The sequence below is a fragment of the Anabrus simplex genome, chromosome 12 (assembly GCF_040414725.1).
Source record: "Anabrus simplex isolate iqAnaSimp1 chromosome 12, ASM4041472v1, whole genome shotgun sequence".
Lineage (NCBI taxonomy): Eukaryota > Metazoa > Arthropoda > Insecta > Orthoptera > Tettigoniidae > Anabrus > Anabrus simplex.
This window is the reverse complement of record NC_090276.1, coordinates 1,947,382-1,960,112: the sequence shown is the minus strand read 5'-3', so window position 1 is coordinate 1,960,112 and position 12,731 is coordinate 1,947,382. Positions and strand designations below refer to the sequence as shown.

General features: G+C 43.8%; 1 protein-coding gene across 3 annotated transcripts in view; it reads left to right on the top strand.

The window, feature by feature from the left end:
* The window catches only part of LOC136884388 (uncharacterized), a 267,201-nt gene that overhangs the window by 225,562 nt on the left and 28,908 nt on the right, over positions 1-12,731 (top strand). For all 3 annotated transcript variants that reach the window (XM_068229938.1, XM_068229937.1, XM_067156526.2), the window contains one exon: positions 12,520-12,671. In XM_068229938.1, coding sequence (XP_068086039.1) covers positions 12,520-12,671 — 152 coding nt within the window. The remainder of the gene's footprint in view (positions 1-12,519; positions 12,672-12,731) is intronic.

The following is a 12,731-nucleotide window of genomic DNA, read 5'->3' as shown; positions in this document are numbered from 1 at the left end:
ATGAGTTACTTATTGGCATTCAGACTTCCAACATAGTGAATACCTATCCTTTTCATCAGTGAGAAACTATTTTCGTACTGCCTGTGACTACATCATCAACAAGTTTCCATTCAAGGATCCTCAAGTTGCTAGGTTAGACAAAATTTAAGATGCACAGTTTTCTTCCATTTGTTTTTTCTTGGAAAGGTTTCCTATCATGTTATGCAAGGAAGAGAATGAAACTACAGGTGAGGTGGTGAATGAGCTTCAGAGGCAGGGCAGTTCTGTTCGTGACAACAGTTGATTAGGTTATGTGAAGTTAAGCTGAAATAAATAATTGTACCAACTGACAGCATTTTGTGTGCATTGTTGTGGGTACATCATTAGCGACCGTGGGACAGGACAGGACGAGTGTAGTGCGAAATGCAAGTGATAATAGAGAATATGTCAGTGAAACAACTCAACTCAAGGACGAACTCATCAAGAGAAATCTCCTGACGAATGGGAAGAAATCGCTGCAGACACGATTCTAGGAAGATCTTGTCGAAAAGGGAGAAGACCCAAAAAAGTTTTTCATCAAACGCGACGGAGATTCGGAGACAGAAGAATGTGTTCTAACCTAATGACCATGATGCAGGCACTCAATGACAAAATTTCAGACGTCAATTCCAGCCTAACAGGACAGATTGCAGATCAAATTTCTCAAGCTAACTCAGTATTAACCAGACAAATATCACAAGTGTACACGCTGGTTTACAAAGTTGAACAGGGCCTAGAATCGAAAATTTCAACTGTAGATGACAAAATTTCATCGCAAATTAGTGACGTCGCCAATCAATTAACGCAGCAAATATCAGACATCAGGTCAAAACTGGGACAGGTTGAACAGATCGATAGCAGGGTAAGCCAGCTGGAAGTGGATACCTCGAACATCAAGGAGGAGGTGGAAAACCAGGTTTCCGCAGCAACCTGCCATCAAGGGGAAATTCGGGAGCCGCATTTCTGCTGTTGAAGGAAGGTTAGAAAACCGGTTTTCGACCAACAAGGGAGATATGCAGAATATCAGGGAAAACACCCTTCACGCAGTAGAAGACAGATTAACTCAAACAGGACGTATCACCACCCTCTCAAACCTAACCGGCAATTCAGCATACCTAGACCCAAAGTTGATTATAGAGAGCCTTCCGGAATTCCACGGGCGACTGGAAGAAAACCCGACTAGCTTCACCGAGGGATCAGTCGGTCTGTTAGGAAGGACTAATCTACCAGAGGATATCTTCCTGCAACTCATCACACCGCGATTAAAGGGGCAAGCCGCTCCTTGGTGGAATAACTTCAAGGGTTTAAATTTAAAATGGACGAACTTCAAGGGGGAATTCCTCGCTAGGTTTAATTCCAAAGGGGTGAAGAGCTATGTGAAAAGGAAGCTACTGACTGAGGCACAACCTTCGTCCTATAGAATTACCAACTCTTCAAGCGTCTGCACCCGGAAGGAAGCAAAAAGGAGATCTTACCAGACATCACAGAGCTACTGCACGATAATATTCGACCCCTAGTGAAAGTATCACAACCAAGATCCTTTCATAATCTACGCAGAGTCATCGCCTAGCTGAAGGAGGAACACAAGGGCAAAGCTACGGAAGAGACGATTGCTACCAGTGTGGAAGAGTGGGACACCTGAAGAACAAGTGCCCAAACTTGACGTCTGAGAAACTAGGTCCGGCCCATTCTGGATTGAGGGGGATGGGACCGAGAACAGGAAGGTGCCTCAAGACCTGACAGACTAGCAAACCTGGTCAAGTGGGAGAGGGATTAGTCAGATGTTGAGTCCAGCTATCATCTTAAGGATTGGCAACGAGAATTTTTCAGCCATACTCGACAGCCAAGCAAGTCATTCATTTGTCAACGGCACTGTTGCCTACCACCTATGAAGTCTCACCACCTCGGAAGGGTAGTGGGAGCAGCGGACGGGGTAACCTATCCCATCCAAGGACAGACTAACCTAACTGCTAAATGCATGAACATGCTATTGTAATTGACGTTGCAGTGATCCAGAAGCTGACACCTGACATCATGACTTTCTGGTGGAATACAAGGTGATCTTAGACTATGCAGCTCATGAAGTTTTTTTGGGAAAAGACAGAGGTCTGAGGGTTGCCTGGCACTATGGAAATCTCCGGGCTCACAAGGATACAGAAGTTGACGTAAACCTGGGAGATATCCAGTTAACACATCTTCGACCTACTGAAGAAAAGGAGCTGAGAAGCACCTTAAAGGACTTTCCGGAAGTCATCACCAATAAAATAGGACGGACTACCACGGTAACGCACACCATTGAATGCAGTGCTTCCTCACCCATCAAGCAACGTCCATATCCAATCATCCTCGATAACCACAACTTCGTCATCCAGAAGATTCAAGAGATGGAAGAGCAAGGTCTCATCGAACCCTCTACATCCTGTTGGGCTTCACCTATAGTCCTGCAAAAGAAGAATGGGGAGTATCGACTGTGTGTGGACTTCTGCAGGTTGAACGAGAAGACCGTTAGTGATGCCTACCCCATGCCTGAGCTGAAAGACTTGCTGAAACAGTAAGTGGGTCTAGGATTTTCAGCACGCTGGATCTCAACTCCGGATATTGGCAAGTGGAGGTCGAGGAAAGTTCTAGACCACTGACCGCTTTCATGACACCCAGAGGATTGTACCAGTTTGCAGTAATGCCCTTTGGATTGAAGAATGTCATGCGACTGATGGATAAGGTATTATTAGGATATGTTGGAGATTTTGTCCCAAGTGCATCCCGACATTTTTATTCACAGCAACAATTTTCAAGAACACCTTGTACATCCGAGGAAAGTACTGGAACGACTGACTTGTGCCACACTTTGAAGAGAAGGCAGTACCACTCACCGATCTACTCCATAACTACTGCCTGTTCCGATGGACCAGTAAGGAAGAGGCAGCATTCCAAGGCAATAAGGCTGCGATATGCAACGCTCTTGATCTAGCCAATCCTGACCCTCAATGGGAGATGTGCCTGCAGACGGACGCCAGCGACTCCAGCTTAGGAGCAGTGTTATTCCAGGAGAGGAATGACGAGAGAAGGGACGTCGTCAAGTATACCAGCAGAAAGCTGTCTCCCACCGAACAACACTGCTGCACTGCCGAGAAGAAAGCCTTAGCCATGGTGTGGGCCATGGGCAAATTCAGAGGCTACTTGGAGGGAAGGATGTTCCAGTTCCACACCAGTAACGCCGCTCTCAAATGGTTGAACTCTATCTCCGGCTCAAAATCTAAATTGATGAGATGGGCTCCGTTAATCGCAGAATTTTATTTCGATGTGTGTCATATCCCAGGACCGACGAACATAGGAGCAGACAGCTTATCTGGGCACCCAGCGATGGAACCTGAAGCTAGGAGCACTGTTGCAGAGAGGGAGTTCCCATGTAAACACCAGAGTGAGGTCAAGGAACCTGTCCTAATTACCATCAAGAAGGAACTTGATCTGGGAGTGATCAAACAGTGGCAAGAACAAGACAAGTCCTGTAGGACCATGACGCAGTGGATTAAGAGACAGAACACCGATAGTCGACTCGTCCCGAGGGAATTCAAGATGTGCTGCAAGAACTTCCGGGTTGTACAGGTCGCATCTCTCCAACACGCCTGCAGTAGTCCTGATCCCTAGACAGCACACGACGGACATCCTCGAGAAATTCCACGACAGCACTGAAGCCGGATATCCAGGAGGCGATGAGACATCCTGGATTATGTGAAGGGATGCTGCATCTGTGCCTGCACCAAGGCGAGCAACAGGAAGGCAGATTCCAGCCAATGAGGAAGACGGCCACGACGCCCGTGGGAGGTCATAGCCCTAGACTTGATGGGTCCTTACCCTAAAACACCACGGGGTAAAACAGGACTCCTAGTAATCACTACCGGGCGAGTTGGCCGTGCGCGTAGAGGCGCGCGGCTGTGAGCTTGCATCCGGGAGATAGTAGGTTCGAATCCCACTATCGGCAGCCCTGAAGATGGTTTTCCGTGGTTTCCCATTTTCACACCAGGCAAATGCTGGGGCTGTACCTTAATTAAGGCCACGGCCGCTTCCTTCCAACTCCTAGGCCTTTCCCATCCCATCGTCGCCATAAGACCTATCTGTGTCGGTGCGACGTAAAGCCCCTAGCAAAAAAAAAGTAATCACTGACCTCTTCACAAGATCCGATACCTGAAGCCACAATGGGATGCACCACCAGCCTGCTACAAGACTAGGTATTCAGCCGCTACGGTTATCCACGGTGCATTCTGTCAGAGAACGGGAGTCAGTTCACGTCGCGGAAGTGGCAGCAAATGATGACAGAATGGGGTGTTGAGCACTGGACCTCCCCTATCTACAACTCAAGGGCCAAACCAATGAAACAACGGAACCAGGAGCAGAAAACGATGCTACGAGTCCAGCTGATAGACAAAGAACATCGACTGTGGGACCGTCAGACACCACAGTCACTCTTTGCCCTGCGACGTCGCATCAACTGTGTCACCACCTATTCCCCAGCAGAGCTGTTCCTTGGTCGACAGCTATATGGCACCGGTGATTGGGAGATTCGTCCACCACCCACTTCTGGTCAAGATGATGCAGCTGTTTCCCTGGCAGAGTGGCAGCAGTAACAGCACCAGAGCATCCAGGAGAAGCAACCTTTAGCCAAGAAGAGATCCCTTACCCAGGCCAAGGCTCTAGATGTGAAAGAGACCCAGATCTTCCTACCAGGCCAACAAGAACTGCGACGTAACCACCCAGTCAGTAATAAGATTGGAGGGTTTCACGCAGGTCTCGCACCTAAGTGGGTTGGTCCCATCGAGGTGGATAAGCAGCTGGGCCATGGGGTCTCCTTATTGAAGACCAATCCTCCTGTCAAGGTCCACGCACCAGAGTTCGGCGAGTCACCCAACTGCTACGCATACACAGTAAGCCTGGAGAAGAGGCTACTTATGACATAGGACAATCTGGTCGTGAGGAGAATGCATTGACTATCATAGAGGAAGAAACTGGCATCGAAACAACCCCAACCCTCGACACGGCACAAGCTGGTCAAGAGGAGGAGAGCAATTCAGTGACATCGAGGAAGAAAGAAGATACACTCTATGACCAAGGCAAAGTCGACGAGTGTGACAGAGTGTATAAATTGTTTCAAGTTATAGGAGGGATATTGACGCAAGTGTGATAAACTGATATAACTTGAAAACAGTATTCTCTCACCATGGGTAAATAATGCAAGTATCGAGCTTGAATTATTATTATTATTATTATTATTGTTGTTGTTGTTGTTGTTGTTGTTGTTATTATTATTATTATTATTATTATTATTATTATTAATAATAATAATAATAATAATAATAATAATAATAATAAGGTAGCGTCTTGCTACATGAATTTACCGAGCTCAGAACATTTTCAGCAAGCCTCGGACCTATGGGAGTAACCGGGTCCCACTCTCATTTGACAGGTGAGGGACTCCTTGGAAACAACTTTGCGAACAAAATGGAATTCGATGGGGAGCTATCAATATTAATGGGGCTTATGGAAGAAAAAAAGTAGAACTGGCTGAGTCAGCAAAGAGGATGCATCTGGATTTGCTAGGAGTAAGTGATATTCGGGTAAGGGGAGATAACGAGGAAGAGATAGGAGATTATAAAGTGTACTTGACGGGTGTTAGAAAGGGAAGGGCAGAGTCTGGGGTAGGGCTCCTTATCAGGAATACCATTGCACGCAACATAGTTTCTGTTAGGTACATAAATGAGCGAATGATGTGGGTAGATTTGTCAGTTGGAGGAATTAGGACTAGAATTGTGTCCGTGTATTCACCATGTGAGGGTGCAGATGAGGATGAAGTTGACAAGTTTTATGAAGCATTGAGTGACATCGTGGTCAGGGTCAACAGCAAGGATAGAATAGTGCCAATGAGCGATTTCAATGCAAGAGTTGGAAATAGAACTGAAGGATACGAAAGGGTGATTGGTAAATGTGGGGAAGATATAGAAGCTAATAGGAATGGGAAGCGTTTGCTGGACTTCTGTGTTAGTATGGGTTTAGCTGTTACGAATTCATTCTTCAAGCATAAGGCTATTCACTGCTACACATGGGAGGCTAGGGGTACGAGATTCATAATAGACTATATCTTAACAGACTTCGAATTCAGGAAATCTGTTAGGAATGTACGAGTTTTCCAGGGATTTTTCGATGATACAGACCACTATCTGATCTGTAGTGAACTAAGTATCTCTAGGCCTAGGGTAGAGAAAGTGAAATCTGTCTGCAAACGAATAAGGTTAAAAAATCTCCAGGACGAGGAAATTAGACAGAAGTACATGGATATGATTAGTGAAAAGTTTCGAACAATAGACTTAAGCAGGTTCAGGATATAGAAAGAGAATGGGTGGCATACAGGGATGCAGTAGTAGCAACAGCAAGGGAATGCCTAGGAACAACTGTGTGTAAAGATGGGAAAAGGCAAACATCTTGGCGGAATGATGAAGTGAGAGCAGCTTGTAAACGTAAAAAGAAGGCTTATCAGAAATGGCTCCAAACAAAGGCCGAGGCAGACAGGGATTTGTATGTAGATGAAAGAAACAGAGCGAAACAAATAGTTGTTGAATCCAAAAAGGGAAAGATTTTGGTAATAACCTGGAAAGGCTAGGTCAAGCAGCAGGGAAACCTTTCTGGACAGTCATAAAGAATCTTAGGAAGGGAGGGGAAAAAGAAATGAACAGTGTTTTGAGTAATTCAGGTGAACTCATAATAGATCCTAGGGAATCACTGGAGAGGTGGAGGGAATATTTTGTACATCTTCTCAATGTAAAAGGAAATCATCCTGGTGGTGTTGTGAACAGCCAAGCTCATGGGGAGGAGGAAAATGATGTTGGTGAAATTATGCTTGAGGAAGTGGAAAGGATGGTAAATAAACTCCATTGTCATAAAGCAGCAGGAATAGATGAAATCAGACCTGAAATGGTGAAGTATAGTGGGAAGGCAGGGATGAAATGGCTTAGTAGAGTAGCAAGATTAGTATGGAGTGTTGGTAAGGTACCTTCAGATTGGACAAAAGCAGTAATTGCACCTATCTATAAGCAAGGGAACAGGAAGGATTGCAACAACTCTCGAGGTATCTCATTGATTAGTATACCAGGCAAAGTATTCACTGGCACGTTGGAAGGGAGGGTGCGATCAGTCGTTGAGAGGAAGTTGGATGAAAACCAGTGTGGTTTCAGACCACAGAGAGGCTGTCAGGATCAGATTTTCAGTATGCGCCAGGTAATTGAAAAATGCTACGAGAGGAATAGGCAGTTGTGTTTGTTTTGTAGATCTAGAGAAAGCATATGACAGGGCACCGAGGGAAAAGATGTTCGCCATACTGGAGGACTATGGAATTAAAGGTAGATTATTAAAATGAATCAAAGGCAATTATGTTGAGAATTGGACTTCAGTGAGAATTGACGATAGAATGAGTTCTTGGTTCAGGGTACTTACAGAGGTTAGACAAGGCTGTAATCTTTCACCTTTGTTGTTCGTAGATTACATGGATCATCTGCTGAAAGGTATAAAATGGCAGGGAGGGATTCAGTTAGGTGGAAATGTAGTAAGCAGTCTGGCCTGACGACTTGGTCATAATGGCAAATTGTGCCGAAAGCCTTCAGTCTAATATCTTGGAACTTGAAAATGGGTGAAATGAGTATGGTAGCCTCTCGAAGACTAAAATGATGTCAGTAGGTAAGAAATTCAACAGAATTGAATGTCAGATTGGTGACACAAAGCTAGAACAGGTCGATAATTTCAAGTATTTAGGTTGTGTATTCTCCCAGGATGGTATTATAGTGAGATTGAATCAAGGTGTAGTAAAGCTAATGCAGTGAGCTCGCAGTTGGGATCAGTAGTATTCTGTAAGAAGGAAGTCGGCTCCCAGACGAAACTATCTTTACATCGGTCTGTTTTCAGGCCAACTTTGCTTTACGGGAGTGAAAGCTGGGTGGACTCAGGATATCTTATTCATAAGTTAGAAGTAACAGATATGGAAGTAGCAAGAATGACTGCTGGTACAAACAGGTGGGAACAATGGCAGGAGGGTACTCGGAATGAGGAGATAAAGGCTAATTTAGGATTGAACTCGATGGATGAAGCTGTACGCATAAACCAGTTTCGGTGGTGGGATCATGTGAGGCGAATGAAGGAAGATAGGTTACGTAGGAGAATAATGGACTCTGCTATGGAGGGTAAGATAAGTAGAGGTAGACGAAGACAATGATGGTTAGACTCAGGTTCTAACAATTTAAAGATAAGAGGTATAGAACTAAATGAGGCCACAACACTAGTTGCAAATAGAGGATTGTGGCGACGTTTAGTAAATACACAAAGGATTGCAGACTGAACGCTGAAAGGTATAACAGTCTATAATGATAATGTATGTATGATTTGTAATCCACTACAGAATTGTGAAACACTCTGTAACATCCAGAATGGTACTGGGTAGACGAAACCGCTGTACGTTATATCTGGGCCTTAAGAACTTTAGAATTTACGAGAAAATGTATCTTTCTAGTAGCCTGGCCAGGCACATATACAAAAGAGGTGGTCTTGATGGTTGTCGTACGTATGATGCTGTAACTAGTGTAAAACCTTCAATGAGTATGTTTAATATATTCTAATTATAGTTTATTTAATGCTAAATTATCTTTTGTTAAGTGTTAAACATGACTAGTATATGGGTTCTCTGTAAATATGTAGTTGAAATTGGATAACCTCAAATACGTATTGTTTAACCTCAAAATCTATATGGTCGAAAGCAGTAGGAAGTACCATAATGTTCGTATGTTAGACTTATTGCACTATAATTTGGTGTATATGAAGGGTTCTGGAAACTTACTGTAAGGTTTATTATCCAGATACATGTAGAGACATTAGGAATGTTGTAGATATTTCCATGTACATTTTTAAATATCGAAAGAACATTCGAGTACCCATTCAACTAGCTGGTCGATCAATGTTTCGAGTGTGTTTCATTAGTGTGTTGTAAGAACTCTTCCAAAAGTCGATCATTCTAGATGGTTGATCAAATAGTATAAATATCAAGCTGTGAAGTCAATGAGACAGTCCGAGTATTGGACTCAAGTGAGTCGGGCGGTGAATTCGAAAGAGAGTATGTTAGTGTTGTTGATATCTGTACTTGTCAGGGTACTCCGCTATTGAATGTTGTTTATAGTGTCACTTGCTACTGTGTATAATTGTGTGTTGTGACGTACAGTGTAAATAAAGTAATTTATATAAAGAAGTGAACGTGTTCTCGTGTGATATTTATTTACATCAAATAAAATCGCAATGTAGAACGATATGGTAAAGACGAGGTATTGTTTAGTAAGAGTCATGGTTTAACAGGAGTTGTTCTGACCAGACGTGCGTCATGCTAACGAGTGTTTGAAGTATGTGAATTGGTTTAGTAAAGTTGGTAGTTGACATGCAGTGGTTGCAGTCTCCATGTGTTCGTGATAGGCATTTGTTAAAATGGTGGCTTGTTGATGTTCTCAGAGTGTTTTGTTTGTGATACAGTGATTCAGGTTATGTGCGTTTAATTTGTAAATAATTGTAAATAAATCCGTGTACGCAAGTTGACAGCATTTTGTGGGTGTCTTTGTGGATACATCAGTATGAATACAGCTGGAGAGCTTCACTCTAAATAGCATGGGACATGTTTTAACATTTGTGAACAGTGCAGACTGTTGGCGGTCTTGTCGTACAGGATGAGGTAGCTGGGTTAAATCTTAAAACTAAGTTTCTTTTTATAACAAACAACAGTTTCATGACCTGTAATGGGGAAATTCTGTCTCCAGGTCGACAAAAGAAACAAATTGTTTAATTTTTGTGTGATACTACACCAAAAAGTATTGTATGTGGATTAAGGACGATGTAACTTCTCGACATCGCATCAAATTCTTGGTGCCCAAACATACACTCATGTTCATAAAAACCAGAACACCTTGAAAGACTAGAGATTGGCAGCTGATATTCACAGGACACGTGCACGAGTATGTTCTGAAGAAATTGTTAGCATTCCATGTCGGACCTCAGGTTCAAGGTCGATCGATATCTTGGAGCACCACCACCGACTGGTTAAATGTGCCTGTGGCTCTTGTTGTCGCTATAAACCAAAGGTAATGTATCAGTGTGACTTGAGCAGACACGGAGGATGCCTCGCAGATGTATGCGAGAACTGTACTGTCAAATGAGGGGATTTGAAAGAGGGCACATTATTGGCACGAGAGAGCATGATGCATCCATCCGGGAGATTGCTGCTCATCTGGGACGAAGTGGTATGGCAGTGCAACGGGTGTATACAAAATGGTTTGCAGAAGGCTGTAGAACACGAGATGGGTCAAGTTGCACCACCCAGATACCCCCCCCCCCCCGAGAAGATTGACGCATCATCCGAATAGCAATGTAGGACAGATCTGGGTCATCCTCAGTTCTGGCGCTACAGTGGAACAGTGTAATACATCGTACACTCTCAGGAGTAACAGTTCGTCGCCGTTTATTGCGGTCTAGGTTAGCGGCGTGTCGTCCACTTCTCCGCCTACCTTTGACTAATGTGCATAAACATGCTAGAGTGCAATGGTGTATGGAACAACATCACTGGGGACAGAAATGACAGCAGATAAGTTAGTGTTTCCGGACTAATCCAGGTTCTGTTTGTTTGAAAATGATTGCCGCATTTTGGTTCACAGCAGAAGGGGGAGAGCCATCGCATTGACTACATTCGCACAAGACGTACAGCACCAACTTAAGGCCTAATTATGTGGGAAGCTATTGGGTACAACCACAAATCACAGTTTGTGCATGTCCAGGGCACTGTGACCAGTTTGACGTACGTGAAAAACATCCTGCGACCCGTAGCCATACCCTTTCTGCGCGACAACCCAGACCCCATATTTCAGCAGGAGAATGCACGACCACATGTTGCTGCACGAACACGTGCCTTCTTGTTGTCAAGGATGTCACGCTGTTGCCCTCGTCCATCCGATTACTGGACTTGTCGCCAATCGAAAATGTGTGGGATATGGTGAAACGACGGGTGCCGCACCTTGACCCATTGTCAACCACCAAAGATGAACTGTGGAACCAGGTGAATGCAGCATGGATGGCTATACCCCAGGACGCCATTTGCGTCTTATACACGTCGATGCCATCGCGCATGGAACAAGTTATCAGTGCCCATGGAGGACCCAGTGCCTGCTAGGCAACAGGACACGTGCTGAACCTAGGTGACTGAAATGCTAATCGTTTCTGCAGAACATACTAATGAATATGTCCTATGAATATGAACTTCCTATCTCTAGTCTTTCAGGGTGTTCTGTTTTTTTTTTTTTATGAACATGAATGTATTTACGTGAGCAAGGCTTTTCAAAGCTTGTGTTTATCAGACAGACAAATATTATAACAGCATGTGGAGGTTGAGCTTGATGTAAATAAACTGCAAGCTTGCTATCTTGCTTTGTAAAATTATAATAAATATTAGTAATTACTTTCCTCGCCACTAACACAGTTTACTCGGCAGAATATGATTGTGTTCAAAAACATGTTCCTTGTCATCGTAGTACTTGACACTGTGCTAGACTGCATATTCCTATTCAATGTTCTCCCTAGGACCTTTTTAATGGGCGCACCTGCCTGCCGTTTTATAGACTACCAGGGTAACATAACCTACATATGTGCCAGTTACATAATATTAATCCATATTTGATTCATTGGGTGCTCTGAATTAAAATGTAAATACTGTAAATCTGTTTATTTAAATGATAAATATTCAATATTGTCAGCATAATTGCATCAGTTACACAGGAGTTTAAACGTTTAGCTTGGCTAGCACGTGGTGTCGTGGTTCGAACCCCCCGTCGACAGCCCTGAAGATGGTTTTCCATGGTTTCCCATTTTCACACCAGGCAAATGCTGGGGCTTAATTAAGGCCACGGCCACTTACTTACCCCTCCTAGGCTTTTCCTGTACCATTGCCATAAGACCTGTCTGTGTCATAAAGCAATTGGTAAAAATAAAAGTAGTGTGGCGTCTGTATTAGCGCATGTGAGCGCAAGCACTAGATTCTGCTGGACGTCACAAACCAGCATGGCAACCGAGTGGTAAGCCCCGGTGTTACATGATGATGAACGAGCAGCAGAACAGTAGAAGTTCAAAATATTCTGTTATATCTTTTCGCGATGACACTAAAATTGTTCCATTTTGCAGTTAACTTTTATCTGTCTTGGTATTAATGTTAATGCCCTGTGGGGAAATATATTGAAATTTTATCATATTCACTTTTTGTGTTAGTATTCCCCGTCTGGCTACTAATTCCTGCTACCCAGCTGACAAACATTTCTGGGGAGAACACTGCTGTTAACTTTCTTACCCGGGCATGTTTTCACTATCACAAGAAAGGAGCTTTGAGGAATCTAATCAGGTGGTTTTTGTCATGAAGACAGTGACTATAATCTTGTGTTGTCTTTCCAGCCAAGGAGTTCAAGGCGATGTACACAGGTTTGAACCCCAAGTTGAGACACGAGAACACCATCCCCATGGCCCAAGCGGAGATCCCGGACATTTCTCTGCCCCGGGAGTTTGACTGGAGACACTACAACGTCGTCACTGAAGTGAAGAACCAGGTACTAGTCATTAGTGAAATTTAACGGAACATGCTAATGGTACTGCTTTCTGCTGGGGAC